This window comes from Ictidomys tridecemlineatus, chromosome 10 (genome assembly GCF_052094955.1).
Source record: "Ictidomys tridecemlineatus isolate mIctTri1 chromosome 10, mIctTri1.hap1, whole genome shotgun sequence".
Classification (NCBI taxonomy): domain Eukaryota; kingdom Metazoa; phylum Chordata; class Mammalia; order Rodentia; family Sciuridae; genus Ictidomys; species Ictidomys tridecemlineatus.
Window position 1 is genome coordinate 5,992,869 of NC_135486.1, and position 12,755 is coordinate 6,005,623.

Genomic DNA, 12,755 nt, shown 5'->3' on the forward strand with positions numbered 1-12,755 from the left:
AGTAAATTAACCTGCTCAGCACCTCCATAGTTAATCTTTATTTGTGTTAGGAATACCTAAAAGCTACTCTCTTAGCAAATTTTCATATATAATACTCTGCTATTTACTGAAATCCTCAGGTTGTTCACTGGACCTTTAGACCTGTTCGTCCTACATAACTGCAAGGCAATACCTTTTGACCTACTTCTTATTTCCTCTTCCTCACCCCTTGTAATCACCATTCTTCTGTTTCCTTGTATTTGAGCTCTCCCCAAACCCCCAAGTTTACACACACACACACACACACACTCGAGAACACTGGGTTGTCTTTGTAGTATTCACCTGTGTCTGGCTTATTTCATTTAGCATGTCTTTCAGATTCATCCATGTTGTTACAAATGGCAATGTCTCCTTTATCGCCTTTTTTTTCCTTTTCTTTTTTCTTTCTTTTTTTTGGTCTGGGGATAGAACCTAGTGCCTTGTGCATGCTAGGAAAGCACTCTGCCACTGAGCTACAGTCCCAGCCCAGTGTCTGCTTTCTTAAGGCTGAAAAATATTCTCTGTGTATGTGTTTGTACCTGTCCATATATATCTCATTTCTTTATGCATCATCTGTTGATAAACACTTTAGCATTTGATTGTTTCTCCACTTAGCTATTGCAAATGTGCTACAGCGAATATGGGAACATTATTTTTACAAGGTGATAATTCATTTTCTTTAGGTGTATATACCCACAAGAGGGATTACAAGGTCATATGGTAGTGTTTATTGTTTATTTTTTGAGGAGTCTCATACTGTTATTCATAGTAGCCCTATTGATTTACATTTCCACCAACAGTGGACAATGGTTGCCTTTTCTTCACATCCTTAAAAATGACCTTGCCATCCTGGCAAGTGTGGTTTTGATTTGTTTTCTCTGGTGATTTGTAAAGTTGAATACCTCTTCATCTACCTGTTGGCATTATTCTGTGTTCTTCAGAAAAATGTTTATTCAGGTTCTTTGACTGTTTTTAAAACTGGTAGTGTGGGATTCCCCATTGTTTTGTTGTATTCTGTGAGTTCTGTATATTTTGATTATTAACTCCTTAATATTTTCTCCCAAGCTGTGCCAAAAGAATTTTAGTTTGATTCAGTCCCCTTTATTTTTACTTTTGTTGTCTAAGTCTTTGATGTTGATATCCAAAACCATGGTCTCTATCAAGGAGCACTTCCTATGTTTTCTTCTAAAAGTATGGTTTCACATTGCATTTAGCTCTTAAATCCATTTTGAGTTGGGTTTCGTGTATTGCGTTATTAGAGTTCATTTTCATCCTTTTCTAGCACCATTTATAGACTGTCTTTCCCCAGGGTTTCTTGGCCCTGTCAAATTAGTTGGACATATGTATTTGGATTTATTTGGGGGCCATTTTGGGTTATGGTTGCATTGTGTATCTGTGCCAGAACCATATTGTTGGATTACCACAGCTTTGTAATGTAATTTGAAATCAAGAGTATGAAGCCTTGATCTTTTTCTTTTATTTCTCAAGATGGCTTTGAGCCAGATGTGTATATATATATACACACACACAAACTTGTAGTCCCAGCTACTTGGGAGCTTGAGGCAGCCCAACAACTGGGCAACATTGTGAGACCCAGTCTTTAAAAACAGAGAGATTTTGTCTATTTAGCATCTTCTGTGGCTCTGTGCTTATTTTAGATTTTTTTTCTATTTCTGATAAAAATGCCACTAGAATTTTAATAGGAATTACATTCAATCAATAAGTCACTTTGGCTATTATGGACATTTTAACAGTATTCTTCCAGTCTGTGAGCCTGGAGTATCTCTATTTTTGTCTTTGATTTCTTTGATCAGTGTGTCATAATTTTCCGTATATAGATCTTTTGTGTCCTTGGTTAAATTTATTCCCAAGTATTTTATTCTTTTTGATGCTATGGTTACTATATTGTCTAGTTGGTTTCTTTTCATAGATCATTTTTGATATACAGAAATGCACCTGATTTTGTGTCCTGCTCCTCACCAAATTCATTTATTCATTTTTTATGAAGTCTTTAGGATTTTCTACATATAGGATTATGTCATTTGCAAATGGATAATTTTACTTCTTCCTTTCTGATTTGAATGGCTTATTTCTTTTTCTTTCCTTACTTATATAGCTAGTACTTCAATACTCTCTCAAATAGAAGTGGGGAGAATGGGCATATCTGTTCTTGCACCCGATCTTAAAAAGAAAGTATTTTTCATTGATTTTGATGTTAGCTCTAGAATTTATATAGATGACCTTTATTGATGAGGAAACTTTCTTCCATTTCGTCCTCTTTTTTTTTTTTTGTTGAGAATTTTTATTATGAAAGTGTCCTAAACTTTATCAAATGCTTCTGCATTTATTGAGATGATCAGGTATTTTTTTGTTTTTATGTTGATGTGGTATATAACATTAATTGGTTTGCATTTGTTCGACAAACCTTGAATTCCTGAGATAAATTACATTGGATCATGGCATACAGTATTGATGTGTTGAATTCAGCTTGCTGTTATTTTATTGAGGATATTCATATCTGTGTTCATCAGAGATACTGACATGTAGCTTTCTTATTGTGTCTTTAGCTTTGGTATCAACATGGTGCTGTTCTTATGAGTTTGAAAGTATACACTACTGTTTTGTGGTGTTTCAGAAGGATTTGCATTAATTGTTTTTGTTTTTTATTAGGGAAATTAAAATTCACTTTATGATTCCTTTCAAACACTGACTTTCTGCTGGCTAGAATTAAATCAGATATTTTATAACCCTTTTGGTTAAATTGTGATGCTGCATTGCTTTCCTCAGTTGTGAAATTGAATGTTTTTATACATTTGCCTACTTTTATTTCTCTGGTAAATAGTCTCCTCATAGCCTTACTGTTAGTCTTCTTCAATTTGTTGAGTTTAGTACCATATATACAGTACTGAAAATATATATGTATATATATATTTTTTTCAAACATAAGAGATTTTCTTTGTTGCTTCTCAATTTTTTAACCACCATGTCCCTCTTCCCTCTTAAGCAGAATGTTGGTAGGTTTGTTTCTTACAACCTTGATATGAAATAGTTGCCTGTGTTCTAATGTAAGTTGTAACTATACTCAAAACAAAGAAATAAGCAGTGAGGTACATTCTTCAGGCCCATAGAGTGTTGCACTGAATATATTAATTTGAGATGATCAGTTAGTAACTGAAAAGCCATAGTAGTAAAAGAGATTTCTTACAGAGAAGAACTTAGATGAGAAGAAAATTGAAAGATAGAGAATCCAAAGGTAAGGCTTGACTTTAAATGGAAGGGAGGTTGTGGATGGGAAGATGCAATGATTCTAAAATTACTTAGAATCAAAAATAACAATTGATGCTCAGCCTCCTCCTCCTGTATTGGTATATTTTAAGTCTCCAGGTGATATTAATGTGTAGTGAGTGTTTAGAATATTTCTATTTACAGTAAGTCTTAAACTTTTTTCTTGGAATTAACTTGGAGAATTTGTTAAAACACGTGGCTGGGACCATAGAATTTCATTTCTAACAAGTTTCCAGAAGATGCTGAGAACCACCTTAATAATAGGTGAAAGAAGGAAAGGATGGATGTAGATGCAAGTAGGCTTGTATATTGGCTTCTGGGAAGTTTAGGGAGTTTCTTTCTTATCATGTCTCCTTCTCATAGAGGTATAGAAAGACTCTTCCAAAGTGCTGCTTGAGTAGGTATTACAAGAGGTGTAGGATTTAAAGGTTCTTAGATGTTAACTATCAGATGGTGACCAAAGCACAAATTGACTTTTTCTTGGTAAATCAATTCCTTTCTTTTGCCTGATAAAATATCTCCTTGAATCTTAATTTTGCCATAAAGTGTGAATATTTACTATTCCTCTTTTGTATGTTTTTCTACATGATAATAAATTGTGTATTAGTATAAATCTTTTGGTAGCTAATGAATCCGTTGCATTCTAGCTCAAGGAAGGTAATTTATTATAAATGTGTATGTGCAAAGCTATGCTATCTTTTTTGCACTTGTGCTTCTATTCTCAATGTTTTTAGCTCTGGTGCAGTTAGCTAACTTCTGCCCTGTTTCTGCCCTAACACCTCCAGAAAAACCTCTCAGATTGATGTGTGTTCCTACCCACTTAAATTGAAGGGGAATAGTATGAAAGAGAACTGTGTCCTTTTCTCCTGTTTATTAATAGACTAGATTCGGGTCAGGATGTGTCTTGCACATTTAGGGGATGATGATGTCTTTCTAGTCTATTCGAGTCCCCTACATGTAGGATAATGATGCCAGTCATTTCAAAGCTCTTAGGTTGAATAATGTATCAATTAAATAAATAATCTTTATAGATTCATTATATTTGAACTGTTCTTCTCAGCATGAATTATAATAGCCATCATTCTCTGTGATGCTGTTAAGCTGTTATAAACCATAAATAATATTATTTGCCAAGTTCATTGTTTATTGTGATTAATTTTATCACATTGGCTATTGGAATTTGGTATCAGAGGTCTGTGAAATTGTCATTGGTGTGATTTATTGAAAATTAATATCTTCGTTTCTCAGTTTTTAAAAAAATTTTCAATTAACATTTGAATTTGTAAATGCTTTTAGTCAACTAATTCTAAAATTTTCCTCCTTATGTTTCATTCTTATGTCCATTTTAAAGACTGATTTTAAAGGGTGTGGCAGGAGGTTTTGGACTCGATGTGTTTCCACCGAAATGTCGGAGAAGTCAGGCCAGAGCACAAAAGCAAAGGATGGGAAAAAGTATGCAACACTCAGTTTATTTAATACTTACAAGGGAAAATCACTGGAAACTCAGAAAACTACAGGTGAGTAGTTCTTATGGTCTTGCTTTGTTACTGTAGATGATATGTCCAAACTGCTGCTGTTAGAAGCTGGGACTGGCCTGATGGTTCAATCTCTTTTACACTGGCCTTTTTTGTATGCACACATGTTTAGGAGATATGAATTAAATATCTGACAAGAAATTTTGTACCTTTATGTAGCCTTTTAAAATGTTTTTCCTCTTTGTTTTCAGGAAAATATGTAGAGCAATTTGATTTCAAAGGGAATTTATAGTCTGTGAAATTAATAGGCATAGAGCTGTATATTAGATCATGCATTTATTAAGTATTTACTTACTATTTTTCTTGTTTTATTTTTAATTTTTTTTTATTCCTTGAACCCAGTGTATACAGTGAAAATTATACCATTTATGATATATTAGCAGTGTTGTTGGACGTATAGTCAACATGTTCTGTAATATTCCAAGTTGTTTAGTTTGGAATAGACTCCCTGAAAAAATTCCAAGTCTAGCATTATCAACAAGTTTACTGTTCTTTGCTTTGCTTTGTTTTGTTTTTCATAGCATGTTGGGTTGCATTTGTTAGAATTGTGTTTTGGTTATGAATTTGTGTTTTGTTTGAAATCGGAAACTCATTATTGCCAGGCTGGCCTCGAACTCCTGGGCTCAAGTGGTCTTCCTGTTTCAGCCTCCTAAGTAGCTGGTATTTCAGGGATGTTTCACTGTATAGAGGTATAGACTGCATTTTTAGAATTTTTAAACTTTCTGTTGAATGTCTTGATTGTTTAATATTTCTACATTTAATTATATTTGCAAGAATGAATGGAATCATTCAAAGATTGAATTAATTCTTGTTTTCTGTATCGTTTGAATAAAGCAGGTGATAAAATAGATGTTCTAAGAAAATTGATGTTATTGATCTTTTAGTTGCAGCTCGACATGGGTTACAAAGTCTTGGAAAAGTTGGTATTTCACGGCGCATGCCCCCACCTGCTAACCTTCCAAGTCTCAAAGCAGAAAACAAAGGCAATGATCCTAATGTGAATATTGTGCCTAAAGATGGCACAGGATGGGCATCAAAACAAGAACAGCATGAAGAAGAAAAGTGAGTCAATATTTGTTAAAGAAATGAAACAGATCCCCTTTATATTTGAGTACTTGCTATGTGCCAAGCAGTATGCTTCCCATTCTGCATATTTCATGCCCTTTTTGATTGATTTTCCTTACCAGTGAGGCTAGTAGTAGTATTTATTTATATTTGTCAGGGTAGAAGAAATGCTAGAATTGTTAATCACAACTTTGATTATGCCATAGCCTATATCAAGCTTCCTTCTCTTCCTCCTCTCCCTCCCTTAAGCAAATCAGTCTCTTTCTAATGAATAAGAAGTGGTTGTTACTTAAATTCTATTCTAAAGATTTCTGTCTGCTTGGTTGCTCCGGGATTGAAACTTGGCCTGGTATTGGCTCTCAGTATTGGATGAACAAAGAATTGGCAAGACAGCTGGGATAGAATTAGAAGTGTCTTTATTAATCATCATTCATTCAACGAATAATTAATCTTCTGTCAGACTTTCAGTTAACTGGCCAAGCTGAATAGTAGTAATATCTATTATCAAATTTTTATGCTCCTGTGTAAGGAGTTTTAAATAGTAAATTTGATCATTCAAGTACAAGATTGAGTGGACTTCTGGTCTGTGATTATTAGCTGTAGTAGAACTATTGTATACTAACAGGTCAGTTACAGGTCTAGTTGTACCAGAAATGCATTGTCATTTATGAATCCTTTTATTAAACTCTTTTCATTTTTAAGCATTACTACCTTATAAGGATTGAATAATAAAACTGTACACCCTTTTAAAAACCTTTTACTTATGGAAATGGATAGGACAGGTTGCTGTTACCTGTTTGAAATTACAGTAATGAGTGCAGTGATGGACCTGTGGACTGCCAGATGGAGAGCTTTCCTAGCCTTAGTCCCCTGCTTACTGCACCAGTCCAGACTGTATGTATCCAGATACCTACGTTTATAAAGGTTCACTCCTGGGCTGGGGCTGGGGCTCAGTGGTAGAGCGTTTGCCTCACATGTGTGAGACACTGGGCTTGATTGTCAGCACCACATAGAAATAAGCTAAAAAATAAAGGTCCATCAACAACTAAAAATTATATTTAAAATATAAAAATAAAATAAATGTTCAATAATTTTAGTGGTGATGGGGTGCTAGGGATTGAATGCAGGGCACTTTGCAACTGAGTACATCCCCAGCCCTTTTAACTTTTTATCTTGAGACAGGGTCTTATTAAGTTGCTGAGGCTGCAAGTCCTCTTGCCTCAGCCTCCAAAGTTCCTGGGATTACAGGTGTGTACCACCTTACGTAGCTAATAAGTGGGTTTTGTTGTTGTTGTTGTTGTTTTTGTTTTGTTTTTAAAAAACAAAACAAGCAATGCTGTCATACCATTAGGTTATTCAAAGGTAGAAATGAATGAGTACAAAAACAGCTTAATTCACTTAAAGGGGTGTTGTAGAGGGAGACATTTATGGGAGATGCATCTGCAAGTGAATATGTAACCAAATTAATTTCTGTACAGATTTGCCTTACATGTAATAGTGATTTTATTTAAATATGCAATATCTGAAATAATGGATTCATATTTTTTTTAAGAGCACCAGAAGTGTCACCAGCACAGCCAAAACCTGGGGTTGCAGCTCCCCCAGAAGTAGCACCTGCTCCTAAATCATGGGCCAGTAACAAGCAAGGTGGGCAAGGAGATGGTAAGTGGACATTAGCTGGGAAATCTGGTTAGGTTTAATAGTTACTGAGCAGCCATGCAGGAGATAAGGGGCAGACTGATTTGGTAGGATGGGAAGCTTTGTCAAAGAATATATTTAGATCCCTAGAAAGGATCTTTTAAAATCTCTTGGGCTACTTAAATTTCAATGTCAAGAGCCATTTGTGATCTAATGATAGTGTAAAGCCTCCCTTTTTAAGTACTACCCATTGCTTCATGTTTTTTATCTTTACCCCTATGTGCCCAAAGCTATACCTTCCACTTTTAACACATAAATGTATCCAGATGTTGTGTAGACTATTAGAAACCATCTTCATTTCCATCCCTGCCCACCAACTTCTCTGTTTCAATCATGCTGTTGTGATTTCCTGCATAGACAACAGCTAGAGGGTAGCCATAAAGCACAGTAGCTATGATATCCGGTGCCCCTAAGGAATCATGAAATCCCTAGCAGAATTTAATTTTTCCATTTGCACTTCATGGAAGAGTTGATTCAGACCCTCAGGAACTAATAAAATTAACTCTTTTAATTTATAGAGTCATAAAAATAGACAAGTAGATAGGTAGATGGTTGAACAGTGAGGTGCAGTTAGTTTATTAGGGGTAAAATTAAATAAAGGCAGTAAAGTAAATGAAGACATTTTAGTCTTACTTTGGTATTTGGCAGTGCATATTCATAAAAGTTTATTTGGGTGATACAGCCTAAACTAGTTCTTAAAAGTTTCTAGGCTTGTTTTTGAAAGTATAAGAACCCACAATAAAAGAGAAACAGAATTGAAATTTTTCCTCGCTTGCTTCTCTTCTTAAATGAATCCTTTTGGAAATATCTGGCAGGTTTGTTTCTTAGGTTGTTATCTCCTCGTGGCTGTTCATTAACTTTTCGAAGGATTTGAGTTATGGATATGAACAGTGACAAAATGTGGAATGATTTATCAAAAAGATGCAAAAAAGAACCCTGTCCTGGGAGGGTTGATTGAATGATCTTTGTAAAAGTTATCTTTCCTCCCCCACCCCTCAAACCCATAGGAATCCAGGTGAATAGTCAGTTTCAGCAGGAATTTCCCAGCCTGCAGGCAGCTGGGGATCAGGAAAAAAAAGAAAAAGAAGCAAATGATGACAACTACGGACCTGGACCCAGTTTACGACCACCAAGTAAGAGAATTTTCTGTTTAATAAAATTACAGGATGAGATTATAACTGTGCAGTGATCTTGAATATTTATGGCTTGCTTATTTTGAAAAGACAGACCAGTGCTGCATTCACTTGTTACTCAAACATGACTTTTGTAACAACTATATCACTAACTTGACAACATGTTAGAAATGTATAATCAAAATTTACACATTGGCAAGGTGCTCAGGTGACTACTTTGTATACTCATCTTTGGTCTTCTTGACAGTAGTAAGTTTTTGAACAGCCTTCCCCAGCATACACTTGTTTATTTGTGAATTGTATCTATTACTGCCTTTAATATTCAGTGATTCCTTGTTTTCTGAACTCAAATCAAGGAAACTAAAAACAAAAATATAAATGTAACTCTTACATTTATATTTCTTTCTGCTTGTTTTTTTGCCAAATCTGAATAAATTATCTTTTATTTGTTAAATCTTCAATTTTTTTAAATCTTCAATGTGGCCAGTGAGTTTATAATAGGACTCCACTGTTTTGTTTTGTTTTTTCAGTTGAATTTTCACCCATTATCTATTTCTGAATAACAAATTTGGCAATGTTTGTTTAGTTTGTTGTCTTAACAACTAAACTGAGTATATGATTTTCTACAGTATCTAAGGGTCAGGAATCCAAAATAGAATATAGCCAAGGTCGCAGTGAGCTAAGCTGACAGCTGACACAATTTTAACTGGAGAAAGACAAGTATGTCCCATAACTGAAAAAAAGCCCACAGTCTTTTATAACCTAATCTGGAAAGGCTATACTATCACTTCTGCCATAATCTACAGGTTGTATAGGCCAGCCCTGGTGAACTGCATGGTGTGACTTCACAGAGAGGTGAATTCCAAGAGGTAGAGACCGTTTAGGCCATCTTGGAGGCAGGCCACTACACCAGGTTTCCTGGCAAAACAATGTAGCAGTTTCATTTGGTTAATTTCTTTAGTTTACCAGATAATCTCACTAAATCTGCTGTCAGGACAGATGTCACTAGCAATGACTAACTGAAAACAAATGAGAGCATCATTGTTAACCTTCCCTCAAGAAAACTCACCTATCTTGTCCTGAAACATGTCCATCTGTCACAGCCACCAAATTCTAGCAATTATTTTAATGTCTTTGTCAAATGCTGATCAATTCTTAGAGAGAATTCTAATATTCACCCCCCAACCCTCCACACACGTATACTCAAAAACTCACTCCCATATTGGCTTGTGAGGGTAACCTCTGAGCAGCATATCTGTTTGGAAGCCACTGCTCTAGAATACCCAAAACACCTTGGGAGCATTGGTGGTGTCCATATTAAACGTTCCCTGTTCCTTTATGGTACTTACTTGCTTATATTTTCTTTGAAATATGTCTGGATTGGTTTTGTTGTTCCATTTTCAGACTTTTTTTTTCCTCTTACCCCTTTGTTTCTGTCTGTTCATACCAGATGTTGCTTGCTGGAGAGATGGTGGAAAGTCTGCTGGCTCACCCTCTTCATCTGATCAGGATGAGAAACTTCTTGGCCAGGATGAAGGCACAGCTGTGACATCAGAACAAAATGACATCCTCAAAGTGGTGGAAAAGAGGATAGCTTGTGGCCCTCCACAGGCTAAGCTGAATGGACAGCAGCCTGCCCTTGCTTCCCAATGTAGAGCTATGATGCCTCCTTATGTGAGTATTGCTAAATAAGCAAGCACCCAAGAAAGAGGTTTTTTTATTCGGGATCCAAAGAGAATTGGAATGAGGAAAAGATTTAAATCTTTGTTTTTGAGCATTTTTTTTTGATTATAAATATAGGAAAGAGATCATAAGAATATCAGCTCTGTTTATCATTTATAGGCATCATATATCTATTCTTATTACATTACAGTCAACATGACTTAAAAATAGTTATTAGACCACTGGCAGATCACTTGTTATTTAATAATAAGTATATACATACCATATATTAAATTCTTTTTAAAATGTTAAAATAGAATTTTAGTATAATTGTTCTTTGTATTACTATGTATTTTAGGCTACAGATTTGAAATACTTCTCTGAGAAGAGATCCATTGGATATAGCAAATTGCCCAAGGCACAAAAAAGGTTAATACCTATATTAGCTGGGAAGGATGGCACATTCTTGTAATCCTAGGCAGAGGAAGGAGCCAGCCAAGCTCAGAGCCAGCCATGCAAGACCCTGTGTCAAAAATAAAAAGGACTAGGAATGTAACTCAGTGGTAGATCACACCTGGATTCAATCCCCAGTAAAGACTTACAGGGGGAATGCACAGTGCCATTATTAACATTTAAAAAGAAAACTAATTCCTTATGATTCTGAAATATGATCATATCATTATCCCAGTTTCTTTGACTGTAATTGTGATCCTTGCAACATCCTTTTCTTGAGAATGGTTCATATTTCTCTTGTTATCTGTGGGTACCTCTTGTTTTCAAAGTTTATCTGTTTAAATTGTTATCCTTGGGAGTTTATGAGAGTCTGGATTTTGTTGATTCTACGTATATGTGCATATTTCATAAGTACTTCTGACCTTGTGTTTCCTGTACACTAATAATTAGCTCCGGTGCCCTCGCTCTTTTCTTTGCTTTCAGTCTGCCATGAAGTTTTACAATAATTTACATCTTTCTAGCTAATTACATTTACATTTTCAGAAGCTGCATTACTCATAAAAGAGAAATTTAGTACTAAGTTTGTAGTTTTAACTTCTAAGTATTCAAGTTCTAAATATCCATCATATTTTCTATTTCTTTTTTCTATGGTTTTTAACCATTACTTAATCAGTTATTATTTAGAATTATAGAGAAATTATTTAATGAAATTACTTATTAAATATTTTATGGGGTCTGGGGATATAGCCCAGTGATAGAGCACGTGCTTTTTATGTACAAGGTTCTGATTCAGTCCCTAGCTCTAAAAATAAGACATTTGAGAGTATGATAAGTATTTTTTAATATATGTTTTAATTGTTAACAGACCTTTTTGTATTTATTCTATATGGTGCTGAGGATTGAATCCAGTGCCTCACCATGCAAGTGCTCTACCACCAAGCCACAAACCCAGTTCTGATAAGAATCTTATGCTGACCTGTCGTTGAAAAATGATTCATAACCAACTATTTGTTTCCTAATAGTGTTCTGAACTATTGTGCTACCCAAGTATTCTGAACTTCCAGGCATGGATATAGGTTGCAACAGAGAAGGAAAGGGGCATCCAAGTGGGTTTCATTCCCATTCAATGATTTTATTTGAATAGTGTTCTACTAAGTATCAAAAATGAAACATTTTAAAACCACTACTATGGATTGAGAATGTAAAGAGTACCATATTAAGTTTGTGGCAAAATCTTGAATTTTAAGCATTTCAGGTCACATGATCAGAAAGCATATTTAATGTAAATTTACCTATGAACATTTTGGTTACTAACTTCATTAGAGATGTGTGATGGAGCTAAAAATTCTCCAGAGTATTCCCCAAACAGAAAACTTCCACAGTTAAGTTTTGGCTGCTATTTAATTAATTTTACTCCTTTCCTATCTAGGAGAAATTACCTCTTTAAGTAGCATGATCAAATAAATGTAGCCTTTCTTCAAGTGCAAGGTAGTTTTCTCCTCTCTCTCTCTCTCTCTCTCTCTCTCTCTCTCTCTCTCTCTTTTTTTTTTTTTTTAATTTTTAGAAAAACTAATCTTCTGTTTCAGGATACAATTAACTGTTTAAGGAAATACAATAATATTTACCTAATCTGAGTTGAATATAAGCAAGTAGTAAATGACCAAGCATTCCTTCAAAATGTTCCCTTCCAAATCACGGGCTAACCCCTTAGTGTTAGTGCCTTCATAATCTGTCTTTTATTGTCTAAAGTTTAGCTTCTCAGTCTAGTTCCCAAAGAGTGCATACTCTTGAACTGTTTGAGCCTTGATTTGTAAATATCACCTGTGCAGTACTTGATTTAGTGTCCATTTTCTGCCAGCCACATGGGCAAAAGTGAGGCGCTAAGCAACTCAGTGAGACCCTCTCC

At 35.0% G+C, this 12,755-nt stretch overlaps 1 protein-coding gene across 14 annotated transcripts in view; it reads left to right on the forward strand.

Moving 5' to 3' along the window:
- Positions 1-12,755, forward strand: part of Prrc2c (proline rich coiled-coil 2C) — a 79,950-nt gene that overhangs the window by 17,594 nt on the left and 49,601 nt on the right. For 7 of the 14 annotated variants that reach the window (XM_021722663.3, XM_013356151.4, XM_013356149.4 and 4 more), the window contains exons 2-6: positions 4,655-4,820; positions 5,723-5,900; positions 7,456-7,565; positions 8,609-8,734; positions 10,185-10,408. In XM_021722663.3, coding sequence (XP_021578338.2) covers positions 4,709-4,820; positions 5,723-5,900; positions 7,456-7,565; positions 8,609-8,734; positions 10,185-10,408 — 750 coding nt within the window. In that variant the 5' untranslated portion in view covers positions 4,655-4,708. Of the gene's footprint in view, positions 1-4,654; positions 4,821-5,722; positions 5,901-6,712; positions 6,798-7,455; positions 7,566-8,608; positions 8,735-10,184; positions 10,409-12,755 lie in introns of those variants that run through there. The other 7 variants (XM_021722664.3, XM_013356150.4, XM_013356154.4 and 4 more) reach the window with 5 other exon arrangements.